The sequence below is a fragment of the Podarcis muralis genome, chromosome 1 (assembly GCF_964188315.1).
Source record: "Podarcis muralis chromosome 1, rPodMur119.hap1.1, whole genome shotgun sequence".
In the NCBI taxonomy this organism is placed as follows: domain Eukaryota; kingdom Metazoa; phylum Chordata; class Lepidosauria; order Squamata; family Lacertidae; genus Podarcis; species Podarcis muralis.
Genome location: NC_135655.1, coordinates 81,466,274 through 81,482,740, shown reverse-complemented (window position 1 = coordinate 81,482,740; position 16,467 = coordinate 81,466,274). Strand labels below are relative to the sequence as shown.

The following is a 16,467-nucleotide window of genomic DNA, read 5'->3' as shown; positions in this document are numbered from 1 at the left end:
AAAAAATCCATACCTCTGTATCAAAATAACAGCTAATGATATTGCAACTGATTAAACAAAAATAGCTGTACTGAACTCCTATCAACACAACATCACATTCTTCTCTGTCACTTGAGCTCCATTGCTGCTTGCTCTGAGGAGTGATATAATGGTCCTAGAAATCTAAATAAGTAAATCCCTTCCCAGAGAAAGGCATGTATCTGTGAAACCGCTGACAACACACCTTTATTATCCCTACATCTTACTGACTAGATCTGGTTTTCAGTTTGAACATTTAAACATTAATACAATGTAAGTTTAACAAGAATATATCTATGTACATGGCAGCATTTCCTTCCTTTCAGCACGGGGCAAGGTAAGCAAGTCCCTGTGAAAACACTTTTATTATATTGGGTATTGGTGGAAGGAGTTCTGCTCCTTTCCACATGAACCCTGCTCAAAAAGGAGTGGAAACAGCCCAAAGAAGATGGGAACTCCATTCTTTCCCCCTAAGATATTTGTGCATTTATGTGCTGCTGTCCCTGCCACTATTAACTGCTTAGAGTGGAATTCAACATTGCACTCCTCTTCCCTTCTTTCCATTTCTGCTTGCCTGATTCAATGGCCCCCTCTCTCCTCCCACTGTGTGTTGTTCTGGGGTTATCTTGGACCCACTCCCAGCCAATTTCAAGGGGTGCAGAGGGAGGAGAGAAGAGAAAGCCCTGTTGCATAAGCAGAAGTCTTTGTGCAGGGCTTTTGTTGACAGGACTCATTTAATTGAATGTCCCCTTTAATTTTTAGTATGCTCATTGTTTGTAGTTTAATTGTTGATGTTGCAAGCAGTGCCAGATTTACGTATAAGCTAAACCTATAGCTTAGGGCCCCATTCTCTTGGGTCCCCCCAAAAAATTAAAGAAAAAAACACCTGGATGTACATTTGCAAAATATAAGAAAAAACAAATGGAATAAAACCTACATACAGCAACAGTGTTTTGTGTTGTGGAGGCTCCTATGATGTAAGTAATGGGCCCCGCCTGCTAGCCTGCTCCCTAAAATATCACTGGCTCATTTTTAAAGGAACTTTTGTTATTGCCAAATGCCAATGTGTTTGCATTATTCAGTTTGTTATGAATAAAAATCATTTTACGTAAGAGCTTAATAATTATTTCACTATTGATATGTTCCTTCTTAATTGTATTTCACTATTAATATACTTCTTAATTGTATTTCAGTTCAACAATTACTTTGATAAAATACATATTTTGTTACGTGCAAATGGCTTTAGATACCTATTAGGTCGATAAATTGCCATATAGCATACATTCAACACAAAAAACAGCAGCAATTTGTTGTTGACAAAGGACAGCTGGACATATAAAGGGCTCCATTACCTTCAGTAGCTTAGGGCCTCATCAAACCTAAATCCTGCCCTGATTGTAAGCTGCCTTGGGTGTAGATCACCAGTGAGAAACCACCTGGCTGAGAACCAAGGCCCTTCCTCCCATGTGACCCACTAATAATAATAATAATAATAATAATAATAATAATAATAATTTATTTATACCTTGCCCATCTGGCTGGGTTTTTCCAGCCACTCTGGGCGGCTTCCAACAAAATATTAAAATACAATAGTTTGTCAAACATTAAAAGTTTCCCTAAACACTAAGTCCTCCCTCACTATTTGTTTGCCAAGACACGCTCACTTGCCTCTACAGCTGATGTCATGCATGACATCAAGTGTGGACAGGTAAAAAGATGGCTGGGCTGGGCCAACAGGGGCTTCTGAAGCAGAGATCAGCTGACCATCGGTGCTTCTAGGTGCTGTGCTCTTTACAAGGGGCTCTTTCTGGCTCCCCAGGCCTGGTGTAGATAAACAGAAAAGTGGGACAGAAACGCTTTTCCTAAATATACATGCTGTCCATTTGTAGCTCATGGAGCATAAGCAAAGCCTCCTTTGCGTGGAAGTTGTCTGCCCATAAGGTGGTCCCTGTTATTCTTCTCAGGGTGCAAGATAATGATGTAGCATTTGGGGAAGAAGAGGCAAGCCAGCAAACCAGCTCCAGAAGCCAGGATGGCGAAGATCTCCACAGCCACTGTGTACTTCCCTGTGGCACTGAGATAGGAGGGCACAAAGGAGACCCAGACGAAAGTGAAGACCAGCATGCTGATGGCAATGTGCTGGGCCTCATTGAAAGCTGTTGGCAGCCGGCGGGCTGGGAAGGCCACCCCTAAGCTGATGGTGGCTAGAAAGCCCAGGTACCCCAGCATGGTGTAGAAAAACTCAACTGAGCCTTTGTCACACTCCAGGGTCACAAGAGGCCCCCCATCTAGTGGGTTCTGTGATGGGAACGGGGGGCAAACCGTTATCCAGCAGACACATACAGCAGCTTGGACAAGGGAGCAGCCCAGAGTGATAGTGCCAGGGAGCTTGTAACCCACCCACTTCTGGAGGCAGCTGCCAGGCTTAGAAGCTCCAAAGGCCATCACCACAGTCACCGTCTTGGCCAGGGTTGCAGAGAGGCAAATGGCAAAGACCAGGCCAAAGGCAGCCTGGCGGAAGGAACAAGTGAGCTGGGATGGGTGCCCAAGGTACATCAGAGGGCAGAGGAAGCAGATAGCCAGGGAGGTCAAGAGGAGGTAGCTGAGTTTGCGGTTGTTGGCCTTGACAACTGGGGTGTTGTGATGCTGTAAGAAGATACCCAAGACTGACAGCGAGAGCAAGAAGAACAGGGAACTGCAGGTTGCCAGCAACACACCCAAAGCTTCCGTGTAGGACAAGAAGTCAACGATGGTTGGGATGCATCTGTCTTGCTGCTCATTGGGCCATTGTCCTGGAAGGCACTCCCAACAGGTGGCACTGTCTAGAAGGGAGGAGCATGCAGAACAGGGGTGTTCACTGTTCTGGTGTATTAAATAAGGCAGGTTTTCTTTTAAAGGCAGGGACGGAGAATCTGTGGCCAGTGGTGGCGCTTCATGCTCCGGCACCAGGGGGTGGAGAGCAGGCAGGGGCGGGGCTGGCATGCGTCTCGGGGGCGTGGCACGCTGCCTGTGGGGATGTGGCACCCACCACGGGCGGGGGGGGGGCAGTTGCGATGGCACCTCACCAGGATCACATTGCCGGGGGCGGTGCACTCCCCCCGCACTCCTCTTCCTCCGCCAGTGTCTGTGGCCCTCCTGATGCTGATTGGCTACAACCCACTGGCTACTGGTCATACTGAGGTGAATGGAAGCTGTTGCCCAGTAACATCTGGAGGGCCACATGTTCTCCCACCCCAATTTGAGGGCATGGCAATCACACACAATAATATTAGGCATAGAGTCATGCAGTGGCTACAGTGATTGCATTGGTAATTTAGTTATTTGCCGCCTCCGCCACTCAGAAGGACTTGGTGAGGGAGCCTTCATTTCCTATAAGGTACATTTTTGGCTGCATGTGGCAGTGGGTCAGGGTTGCATGCCAGTGTGGGCAGGACTGAATCTAGCTGTGGGTGGGGCTTGTGTGCCTCTTCCCCCTCCCCAGCCTGCACACACACTTTCATGTATATACAGCCTGTGCCCCTATTCTTTCCCACACTCATACACAATCACAATCTCTGCGATCCCCTTGCATGCCTCCCTGCTTAACTGGTGCTGGAAACAATTCAGGAGTGTTCCCCACATCTGTTATAAGCAGTAAGACCCATTGCTTTAGTGGAAATCCAGTGGGGAGAAAGCAGCCCCCCTCAAAAGGAAACTTGCACCATGTGCCATTTTTGCTGGTCTTGTCACTGTGGGACTTTGATATAAAAAACAGTACCATGAGCAAAATGATGCCTTCTGTGCCAGTCTGAAAGAAGGGGTAGGGAACATGTGATCCTCTAGATTTTGCTGGATTACAACTTCCACAATTCCTGATAATTGGCTATACTGGCTGGGTTTGTTAGGTTGGCATCCCAGAATATCAAGAAGGCTACATGTTCCTGCCCCTGCATCAGAAGCCTTCTCGTGGGCCTGGGCCTGATATAGGACATTGTCCCATATATAAGAAATGGTCCTTTCTACCACTGCTGTCCAGAGTGTGACCTCTAATGGATGCATCTTGTTACTGTCTTGGATACTGGGGGTGGGGATGTGGCTGGGGAGGCTACCCGCCCAGTGGTAATCATCAGCCCCTGAAAACCCAATGTCTGTTAAAGTGGTGTTTACCTGTCCCACTGGCAAACTGACCATGGGGGCACTGCAGACAGCTGTAGCAGCAGTGTGGCTTCCCCTGCAAGGGCAGCTTCCTATATCCAGGCAGGCAGCTTTCTGAACAGATTGAACGAGGCACCTAGGAGGAAAAAGGAAATGGAAGACTGCTTACCTTCCCCAGGTGCAGTGACATTGCGGGACTGACACTGTCTCACACGACGAGATCAAATGATGGGTCAGTTCCTGGCTGGCAGGGGAGGTCAGCAAGCCTTCATCACTGGCTAGAGCTATGGATTCAAGCATGCCCACAAATTGGCCTATCGTAGGCAGGCTACAGGGAAAGACCATTTACAGGAGGCAGAACCAACTCAGCCTGTAGGCTTCACTTGGGTCTGCTCTTTGGGAATATAAAGCAGCCTGCCTCCAGCCTTCTCAGCCACTTTGCCATTAGATTCAATCACTCAGTCAATCAACATAGTAATAAATCAAACCTTATCAAGTGTCAACCAATGCATGATTATAAAGTAAGTAAATCATATTTTAAAACTTATTTCCCAAGTTGCTGCCTTATTATTTATTAAGTGGGGTAAGAAGGGGGATGCCTTTGCTTTGAAGCTGGACTTGCTCCAAACAAGGTTTTGCAGCCTAAGTTCTAAGCTTTAATTTTTTGTTGGCAAGGGTGGGATTTTAAAACTCTGATCAACCTGTGTAGGAGCCTGGAGGGATAAATTGCAATTAACATACCCTTTCCTGCACATTAAAACCCATCCTACAAAGAGAACCCCCTCAAACAGAACAACTAGGGTGGAGAAGGGAGAACAGTCTGCCTAGTAAGCAGAAATGCTTTTGTTTGCCCCATAATTTCTAGGCCTGATGTTACCTCATTAGAGAAGGGAGATAGGGATAGGCTCAATACAAGTAAGGAACTTACCTGAGCAAGGCCCCCTGCCCACCTAATGGCATTGTCATGAATCAGAAGCTCTTTCCTCAGCTGAGGTCTGGAACGAAGAACTCCAACTTTTACAGCCCTGTAAGAGCCATTGGACAAAATCTGCAAGTTCATAATATCAAATGTAGCCGGAATCTCGCCGTTCTTGAAAAAAATCTCATCTGATGAAGTGGTAAAGTTGATATCCTTTAGGTAATGATGGACCTAGAATATCAGGAGAAAGGGAAGAAGTGGCTGTTTCTATATGAAACTGATTGTGTGTGTGTGTGTTTGCTTATATAACCTGATTAATTCAGATGATGATGATGAGAATAATAATAATTTTATTATTTATACTCTGCCCCAGCCACTCTGGGCGGCTCACAGCACATATAAAAACATAGTAAAACACGAAACATTAAATAGTCTTGACAGGAACAGGCATCAGGGAACCAACAGAAATGTGTTTTCCTACAGGGAAAGCATTACCGGTACATGCTTTTTATCCTACTATATATTTTAGAAAGTGGTTTGTCTTTCTGCCCATCTGTTTTCTGTTCATCTGAACACCTCTTGAGATATTGTTGCCAAATTTGACATGATAATTCCCAAGATGCAGGCACCTGTTTTGGTTTACCTTTGGAATTCAGGTGCTGAGTCAATACGTTGGACCAAAACATTTCAAACTTCCACCCATTTTGGAACAATGGTATTGCAGGAGGCACCCACCAAGAGTGCAATCCTGCTGGCTGAAGGGGTCTTCCCTGCAGGTTACATTGGCAAAGTAGCACCCAGAAGAGCTAAAGTCTCCTGTTTTCTGCAGTGTGGTCCAGAGGAGGAGAAGGAGACACAGCATCTCCTTCCTTCTCCCTGCTTCCTACCATATAGGTTTCTGAAGACCCTAACTATTTGAAGCTGAATCCTGATTGGATGTTCCCCAAGTCAACCCAGGTCAGGTGGTGGGCAGGGGATATGGAGAGCTCTAGAAACTGATAAACAGGCTGGAGGATTTCATTTTCACACAACTCTAGTATCAATCAGGTGTGGCTTACCATTTATTTATTTAACAACAGTTATACCCTACTTGATTGTAATAGAGCATCAAAGCAGTTTACACAATAAAAGGGGAAAAATTATTAATAAAAGACAGTCAAAAACAGGTATTTTAAAAACATTCAAAACTAATTAAAATCAACAGTGGACTAAAAACAGATTGAAGCACATGTAACTTCTACATGTCTGGAAGTTGCTTGGTTTACCCAAGTCACTCAATAAGAACCAGTGGCCTTGGAGTTCTTTCTCGCTTCTGCTTCCTGATCCCTCAATATGAGATTTATTGGTGCAACATGGAAAAGTCAAATGGCCCAACCCGAAGCCACCTTAAGATCTGGGCATATGTTGCACTCATCCATATTGAAGATCCCAGTCCTGAGCTGTATTAAGTGGTGCAGACTGGATAGGAAGATATCTAACTGAGACAAGTGGAATGGATAGATGGACTTGTTTTCTCTCTGGTTGTATTATAGCTGACCCCAGTGTGCGTGTGTTTGCACATTTCCACTAAGTGGGCATGGTGGGTGGGGGAGGCATGCTTGGTTTGAGTTCTTGCCCCATGTCCTCTCTCTGGCCCTGACTCTGCCAAGAATATTGCTCCTTGCTAGCAATGTTTTCTTGTAACTTTTAGGACATTTAAGACTTCTAAAGTTCTTCCAACCTAGAACCCAGTTCTGCTTAACTCTACACAAGCAGAAACTGAGTCTAGACAAGGAGAGGAACAATTGACTCACTTGCCATGGCTGGAAATGCTTCGTTGTGGCACACCTTCCCTGGGTGAAGGGCCCTTTGTCACATATGCAGGAGATCATGTTGTGGTAGGCTGTGATGAAGGCCCTCGCTGCAAGATAGGCCTGATATGTGGCAGCCCAGTTCTCTAGATTGAAGAGGAGCAAGTGGCTGGCACCCACCTGCTCTACCCCAGTGCAGAGTCGGGGTGTGTTTTTTCCATCGGTTTTTTCTAAACCTGGCCAAACACAGTCAAACAGATTTTGCCAGAGCACTTTCACCAAATGGCTGTTGGGATAAGCAGCAGGGCTAAGCGTGGTCAGGAAATGATCGAAACCTGATATTTTATCCGAATGAATCCTCAGATCCAGGCTCCCATTCAGGAGCTGTAACGCCTCCTTGGTGAACATCTCTGGGATCACAGCAAGGCTCGTTGTCAAGATCCACGTCTTACCGGTAACATTTTGTGCTTGTAGAGCCCCGGCAAGCAGCTGGAAGTGGATGTTGTAGCAGTGGCACACGAAAACACTTGCTAGTGAGTTCCCAATGTCCCTAGCAGCTGCACTCATCTCCAGCCGGGAATAGGGGTCATGGATTATTTTGGACAGGGCAAGGCAGCCCCCCTTCTGGCCCAATTCCTTCTTCAAAACGGTCTCCATCTGAGCAGCATCGCTGCCAAAACTCACCACCCCCACCCATGTCCAGTTGAAGTGCTGCAGAAGCTGGCAGAGCATAGAGGGCTGGTGGCTGCTGGAAGGCACGGTGCGAAGGAATGATGGGAAACGGAAGTGGTCAGAAAACTTGGGATCTTGAGAACCATGGCTGATCTGAGGGATAAAAGAGGGAATCATGGATTCTCTTTCAGTATTTTGTACCTTATTCCTTATTGCCTGCTCTCTTCAGACTTATCTGTCCTGACTTGCCATTCTGTCATGGATTTTTAATAAAGCATCCTTTTCATAACAGCATTTTTAAAGAATGCTCAAGGAAAGGAGATACACAGTAGTTGAACATCACCATCATTCTCAATAATAAAATGAATAATGTTTCCATGCAGCTCAGCGGTAGAGCAGCTGCTTTGCCTGCAGAAGGTCCCACTTTTAATTCCAGGCAACTCCAGTCATTGTTGACAATACTGAGCTATATGGACCAATGGTCTGACACAATATAAGGCAGATTCCTGTGTTGCTAAGTGACTACAGTAGGTAAATATGGCTCATGGAGCAAATGGGCGCTGTCCTTGCTCAAAGGAGATACGATGGCTGAGAAAAGTAGAGGCTACAGAGTTAGAAAGGCAAAACAGAATATAAGGCACCAAGTCAAAAGAAGGTATGATGAAGAAAAAGTAGCACTTATGAAAAAGGAAACTTCCCAGCAGTTTTTTAAAAGTGTGCAGTGCAAATATCAGAGCTGAACTACACATTACACACAGAGAGATATGCAATGGAATCCACCAAGCCTTCTCCCTTTTCTTTTTGTTCTTTAGGAAAATTATTTTGGAGCAGGAAAGTGTGTGTGTGTGTATGTGTGTGTGTGTGTGAGTGTGAGAGAGAGAGAGAGAGAGAGAGAGAGAATATTTTAAATCATTTTTCTGCCCACCAGTGGCATAGCGTGGGGGGTGCAGGGGGGGCCGGCCGCACCGGGCGCAACATCTAGGGTTAGGGCAAATCCACGGGTTAGGGGGCGCAAATCCACAGGTTAGGGGGCGCAAATCCACGGGTTAGGGGGCGGAAATTACTTGCCTTGCCCCGGGTGCTGACAACCCACGCTACGCCGCTGCTGCCCACTACTTTTTCCCCTCCTGCCTGTGCTCTGTTATCTGTGTTTGCATGTAATGTAAAGTCAAAGGGAATGTAATGACATTAATAACATGTTAAAATAGATGGGTATGGGAAAAGCCTGAGGGAAGATGGGGTTTGTACAAGATTATTAAGTTCCAGGAGAATGAAGAGGGTGAAAAAGAAAATTGAAGGAAGATGAGTAGGAGAGATGTAAAAGGAAGAATAAATATTGTATAGTGATTGCAAAGATGGAGTAGAACTTGATGAAGATAGAGGAAAAATAGGTTGGGGATGTTAGATGCTAGCAAAATAAGTCAAAGGATTACGGTAAACTGTTATGTTGCACTCCTAAGCACAACTACTGAGGAAGGAGCTCCCCTTGAATTCTGTGAGCCTTTTGAGTAAATATTAATAGATCTGCGCTGCACACATTTAGGATGAAACATGTCAACAGCTATACTAGGACAGCATCACGTAACAATATTATGTTGACTGACATTACAGGCAGGCAGGTATATAGATTGCAGCATGGTACACCTAACAAACTTCTTAAAAATCTGTCATCTGCATCCCTACATTACCAGGAAGCACAATAATACAGAAGCCAAGGCTAGCCAGCTGAAATCTGTCTTCTGTTTCCATTCATCCGGTAATTCCTGCAGCACTGAGTTGCTTTATTTACATTCTCTGTTCAATTATGTGAGTTGCCAGTATCTTTTCTCTCTCTCTCTCTCTGTGCTGACCAGAGCATGGAGATGTTCAGAGAGCTTGGAATTAAGAGCTGGAGCACCCTGAGCAGCTCAGCAGACTCCACCTGTGCCATAGACAGTACTGACGAAATGTTCCTTATATTTAGCACCCAGGGTATGATGAAATTAGTTAGCAAGGACACTTTCCCAGTTCTTTGAATGAGAGATGGAGATTTCATTTTTAAGTTGGAAGAAGATTTTGATAAGAAAGTCCAAGGTCTCTATCCATCACACAAACAAAACGTTCTGCTAAATTAACACATTCCAGCTGTAGAGAAAGAATGAAAGCACACAAATGTGTGTGCATGTGTATATGTCTACAGCAATTCTTACAATTACCCTGTCAAACCCATTTGATTACTTTTTGTAAACTGAGACCATCTAGCAGGATATATAATTGATCTTCCTAGGTACACTGCTTACCTGAGGGACTCTGTAGAGGGAAAGCACTTGTGCTATGGGCTCTGACTCTGGGGAAGTCATTGCGCCAATGATACCGAGAAGCAAAGGCCGAGAGCTGCAGCTGAAGTTAGGCACCAGTTCTTGTGGGCCTGATAAAAAAGAAAGGGCACCTTTCAGTGCTTTGGCTGGTGAGATGCATGAGTCATAAAGCTGGAGGCCCAGGGTGATATTCTGTACTAAGACGGGGTCCTTATTTGCTTCTGAAAGGGCAAAGAGAATGGCCAGAGTGTGCTGGAAAAACCGAATGCGGAATCTGAAAAGGAAGTTTTGAGCACAGTTGGTATTTGTCTGAGCAGATGTTTATCAGAAGATCCACCCCGCCCCCCACAGAAGAAATGGTCATTTAAGCACAAGAATTATTCTTCAATGCAACCTCCTTCTAGAGGTCTAGCATGGATTTGATCCTAGTAAACTTGTGACTTTCTCCCTTTCAAAGGAGAAAATGTTTGAGAGAAGGCATGGGTGAGCTTACTCATGTGTGCAGTGTGCAGTTATAATGCTCCTGCTCTGAGACTCCCGTCCAAGCTGAAGAAAGGGAGCACAAAAAGTCACTTTCTAGAACCTTGATTTGAGCTCCAAGGTTAATGATAGCCAGCATAATGACGTGTGTGGAGAGTGTCGAGTGCATTGGACAGAGTGTTGGACTTTGACAAAGTGGCCTTCATTTTACTCCCAGATCATCTGTGACTTGGGCCAGTCACAAGGCTCATCCAGACATCTTTTTTGTGCTGCATTTCTAGGCACAGGTCCGAACTTTAAAGCTCCATAACTGAGCCTTGTTTTTCTTTGTTTCGTCCCCGTGCTTTCTCCAGAAAAACCCACACTACCACAAATGGCAATGCAACCCAAAAGGCAGTCTGGATGAGCCCCTCAGCCTAAACCTTCACAGAGCTGCTTTGAAGATAAAATGGGATAGCTCCTACAAAGGTCACCTTAGAGCACTAAAGTGGTCTCTGGCCCTTCATATGTTGTTAGACTCCAAATACCATCACCCCCCGTCAGCATAGCCAATCGTCAGGGACAGGGATGATGGGAGTTGTAGTCCAACAAGAAGTTCCCCATCCCATTCTTAGACTGAGGCATAAATGTAATCTTACAGCATAACCTGATTAATGTTTACTCAGAAGTAAGACCCACTGAATTCAATGGGAACTGCTCTCAGACAAGCGTGCATTGGATTGCAGCATTAGTCTTTCTGGCAGTAGAAGCAGACAGTGTTTCCTTTACTTTTTGTGACAGCCACAGGTTTTTCTTCCATTAATTCTTCTTTCTATCCATTAATTTCCTCCATCTTAAGAAATGTATTGGAAGTGAGACTTACCCCTTGCAGCTAGCTGCCTGTGGCAGACTTTTGAGATGTGTTATTGTGGAGTGCACACTTGCATGGACAGGGGAGACTACCCCAATTACCACATCTCCTTGAACTGAGAAATCTGGCATGGCAGCAGACATCTGAGGGTGGCCTTTAAGCCATTTGTTGTTTACTGAAGAAGCTTCCCACAGCAGAACAGGAAAAGCGAGTGCAAGGAAGCCTATGGTATTCATTTTCCAGTGGATGGCAGTGTAGAGGATCAGCACTGGGAGAAAGTGTTCCACACGGAGGTCAGGTCTGTGCTCCCCTTGAAATGCTACACAAGGTGAGCAAATCCTCTCAGTTGTTGATCATCGGTCCATTGAGAAGCTTCATAAAAGCTGAGTGCACTGGCCTTCCTTGAAGATAATAGCTGAGCTTTCCACAAGAAGGCACACAGAGAGGAACTACCCAGTCTCTGGATAGTGAATTCAGTTAACTTCTTTGTTGCGCTACGTGTGTCCTTCTTGGTACATTACCCTTGCTTCCTGTGTTCAAAGTGTGCGGTGAACACAGTCATGACATATAGTACATATATGTCTCCAGGATATTGTATTTCTTCTGTGCTTCTTTATGAAAGCAACTTCTTCCAAAACATCAGACTTACCTCTTTGGGGCATAGCATAATCAATGAAAAGTCTATAATTGAACTAATTATATGTCTATATATCCCCCTCCTAAACTAATTATAACTTTGAGTCAAACTTCCTCTATCTACTATATATTTGGAAAACTGTTTGTTTGCTCTGTATTTGAATACCTCTTAAGATATCAACTCTTAAGACAACTTTTGCATGATGGTTCCTGAGATCAAGGAGCAGGTTTGGATACAACTGGGCGCCATTTTGAATCAAGATGGCAGACCGCACCTTTAAAAACTGCAGTGATTTTAACAAAATTTTGTTTCACAGTTCATGAGATTAAAGAGCAGGCTTTTGCTTATGCTTGGATACAACTGGGTGCCTTTTAAAAAAAAAAATCAAGATGGCAGATCTGCACTAATTTTTTTTCTTCCTAGAATTCCCAAGCAATGCAGGTACAGGGCTGCTATTTATACCTGGTTGTGTTTTATAATAATCACAGACGGCCATCGGGATCTGAAAAGGAAACAACAACTAACTCGTCCTTCTAACTAGCAGCTGAGTGGCTGATTGGCAAGGGTGTCCTTCTGCAATAGCTCTGGTAAACCAGGTTCCTCCAGGATGCTGAGATTGTTGCTATTCTCTTGGTTCTGTGTCTTATTTAAAGGCATTCCCTCACCTAGGTAAGAACAAAGTGGTGTAGAAGTAAATTCTTACCACACCATCAAATTATAAAATGTATTAATTTAAATATCTCTTTAGCATTGGAGTATATCTTTAGCACTAGGATAGTAATAATGGACTGGTTTGGGGGCACATGGGGAAGAGAGAGAGAGACTGTCAGGGAACAGTGGTTTGCAGAGGGACATAGTTCAGAAGGCAGAAGCTGGGAAATACTGGATGGGGAACAGCTCGGAGAAGAAACACTGGAAGAGAGAGGCTTAACAGATTCACTGTCTCTGGGAAGCATTCCTCCGCTCTCCCCCAAGGTCAAGAAGAGCTCAGAAAGTGGCAGAACAGAAAGCACACAAAGCACAGAGGGTACAAGCTCCGATTGCAAGACATAGAAATGACGTAGATTAATAGGGACGTAAGGGGATGGGACGCGGGTGGCGCTGTGGGTTAAAACAAAGAGCCTAGGACTTGCCGATCAGAAGGTTGGCAGTTCGAATCCCCGCGATGGGGTGAGCTCCCGTTGCTCAGTCCCTGCTCCTGCCCACCTAGCAGTTCGAAAACACGTCAAAGTACAAGTAGATAAATAGGTACCGCTGCGGCGGGAAGGTAAATGGCGTTTCCGTGTGCTGCTCTGGTTCGCCAGAAGCGGCTTAGTCATGCTGGCCACATGACCCAGACGCTGTCTGCGGACAAACGCCAGCTCTCTCAGCCTATAGAGCGAGATGAGCGCACAACCCCCGAGTCGGTCATGACTGGACCTAATGGTCAGGGGTCCCTTTACCTTTACTTTAAGGGGATGGGATCCTTGATTGGGAGCACCACCATGTCTAGGAGATGTGTTCTTTGTTCTCTCGCTGGGATTATTAAAGTTTCTAACTGGTAAGAAGACTCATTTTCCTTTGTTCTGCCTATCTACTGCCACAGGGGAGGAAGCCAATTCCCTGAAGCCTGACACCAACCCTGGAAATTGCTTGGGGACGCTGACTGTCCTGTCCTGAGCCTGCCTACCTGAGGGCAGCCAGTGCACATAGTGGTGGTGGCTGGCCCCAGAGGGTGAGGGCCAAGAAGGGCAGCCAGCAGAACTGGTGCCAGGATGGGGGCGCAAACGTGTGGTGGAGGCAGGGAGAAGGCACCTCCTGGCCTGTGTCACTGGTCAATCAAAGGCTGCCATCCCTTGCTTGGGCAGCAATCCTGAGGGAAGGCCAATTTATTTACTTCGCAGCAGCTCACATAAATGCAGTGGCGCGTGAGTGGAATGCATGTAGTAGTGGTGTGCCTGTATTCATGCCAGGCCCAGCTTTCCCTTGGTGCGCATTATATTAGTGAGAGGAATACCATATATCCTTCACAGCTGGTTTTCTCAATTCAAACTTGATTGAAGTGGCACTGGATGCAACCATGCAGTTCAGTTGACCACCCTATTCCTATAAGTCTTTGTAAAGTCCTCATGAAAATTCAACAGCATCTTGGCACAACCTTCTTCTAATATGCACATGTTTGTATTAAATTTGGCTGAACAGGCACATTTTTGCAAAGCATTTCCCCCTAAAATAATGCATTCTTGTATGTTATTTTCAACAAAATATGCCTGTTTTGTGGACATTTTATCCTAGTCTGTGCATTTTGGGACACATTATTTGGCTGGGGAACTGCACTGCAGAATTCAGAGAAATTTGAATTTTGAAGGATGTTTTGGTTCTTGTATGGTTTTTGGAGCAAGCAGATGACATAGGTTCACCTTTAAATGTTAACTGAATTGAACTTGTCCCCCATCCCTAGATGTGTACATAGAAGGTAGAAAGGTTGCCGTGAGATTCAGTAATAATGAAGGGAAAAGCCGAAAGTAAATTTTATTTAGGAAAACGAAAACAAAAGTTAACTATACAATAAAATAAATAAAATAGCACACTGACATAGGAAAGGATGTGTGCGAAATGTCATGTTGTTGTTGTTGTTTAGTCGTTTAGTCGTGTCCAACTCTTCATGACCCCATGGACCAGAGCACGCCAGGCACTCCTGTGTTCCACTGCCTCCCGCAGTTTGGTCAGACTCATGTTTGTAGCTTCGAAATGTCATATGCTGGGGCAAAATATCTAATAGTAGTAGAAGCTCATGAGAGCACCAGATTATGCTCCTGGGCGGTGAAGTCACCTCTGTCTTGAGCAAGGCTTGAGATTGAGATAAGCATGCAGCTGGCATTTATGAAAACAGAACAGGTGGAAGTTTGAAGAGAAACTTTCACTGTTGGTGTCCATGAGTAGCTTAGCAGGTAAACCATTTTAGCCTGGCACAGGTAAGACAGTTGCATTCAAGACATCTTTTATCATCAAGGCACCATTGCTAGACCAACACCTACATTTTTGTCACCCCTAAGTTTCCTGAACACTTTATTATACATATCACCTCCTCTTGTGCTAATGTTACCTGCTCTGAATTTCAAGATGAAAATATTCAAGGACTTCTTTTGAAGTTATATGGTGCACCCTATAGCACCATTCTAGCCCTCTATTTCTCAACAAGTTAGACCTTTGCATAGAGATTATTGTAATTTAAAAGAATAGCTGTTATTATCTCATCTTATTATTCTTACTTCAACGTGTGCCCCTTGGGCCCAATCCTCTGTAATTCTTGCATCTTGTCTTTCTCCCAGTGCTTATTTCCTAGGAGAAGAAAGGCCAAGTCCCTGGTCAGAGAATGCTTTCTTTTGAGCGAAATATGTTCTGTTTTTTCCAAGTACACCCATAGAGGCTTCTTATATTACTTTAAATATGTGTTATGTATGAAAGTGTCACTTAAAAACAATATCTACATGGGTATCACTGCAGAGGTGAATTCAGAAACCAACCACAGGTTATACGAGTTCCTTTTTTCTTTTTCTTTGCAATGAGACAGATGGAGATATAACCATTCCTAAGTAAGACTTGTACACAATGTAAGACATGGGTCTTCAGAGGCTTATCTCTGAAGTGTTATGTTGGAAGTGCTGCTAAGCACGGGTTGAGCTGCAGTGCCAATCTCTTCCCAAGAAATGTCATGACGCCAGTTGGAAAAGGCTATTGCTTCTACCCTTGCTGCAGAGGTCGCCTGCTATTTCCACAACGTGCAAGTCTGTCCTCTGCCTTCTGTGCTTGACTTCACCAGCAGAGCTCAGTATTACTTCCATAGTGGAACTAATCACACATTTTGCCAGAACTCTCAAGATGTTTTTGGATGTGTGTAAATATGGATGGCAAACGGCATGTTGTTGGTGATCTGCACGTGATGTGATCCTTCTTTTCACCAGTGGTCCCAGGCCACTTTTGCACATCAACATCCCTTCCACCTAAATTAGCACTTTTTGCAGTGAGTAGGAAGTGAAGGAAGATAATAACAAAGAACTACAAATAGGTTTGTTTTTTAATCTTAGCTGCTCCTGGGAATTCTTTAATACTGTTTTCTTGACTTAAACGTATCACTTCGACCTAGATCATCTTCACTATAGAAAGCTATTGCTGATGGGAGCAATTTAAATAACTTCTAATTCATAACTATTTCTTTCCTACCCTATCCCATGGGCTCCGTAGGACTCACAAATACACAATTTTATTTTCAGCTGAGAGTAGCCTAGTGAGAGAGCTTTGCCTAAGGGGCAAACAAGACACTATAAGTGACACAGAGGTGCCAATTAGTCATGCCCCAAACTTGGATCCTAGAATCCAGGAATTCTCATTTTTTAATACTACTTTTTCCCCTCTTGAACCAACAAAAATGATGTGCTTGCCTTATGAGGAAAATGCAGAATGGGGAACTTTGTGTCTTTCATAGAACCATAGAGTTGGAAGGGACCACAAGAATAATCTAGCTAAACCCCATGAAATGTAGGAATCTTTCACCCAACATGGGGGTCAAATCCACGACTCTGAGATTAAGAGTATTTTTGCCCTACTGACTGATAGATCGTTATGTTCACTTCATTTCCCTGAACAATGAGTAGTACTAAAGGTTCAGATTTTATCTGGGTTTGGTTTAC

General features: G+C 44.6%; 1 protein-coding gene across 1 annotated transcript; it reads right to left on the bottom strand.

The window, feature by feature from the left end:
* Positions 1–1,908: 1,908 nt before the first annotated feature.
* On the bottom strand, positions 1,909–9,872 carry LOC114584182 (extracellular calcium-sensing receptor-like). Its single transcript, XM_028705783.2, has 5 exons — positions 9,813–9,872; positions 6,865–7,686; positions 5,081–5,302; positions 4,165–4,288; positions 1,909–2,840 (listed from the first exon to the last, which is right to left on the bottom strand). The coding sequence occupies exons 1-5, from the start codon at positions 9,870–9,872 to the stop codon at positions 1,909–1,911; spliced, it is 2,160 nt and encodes a 719-aa protein (XP_028561616.2).
* Positions 9,873–16,467: the final 6,595 nt, after the last annotated feature.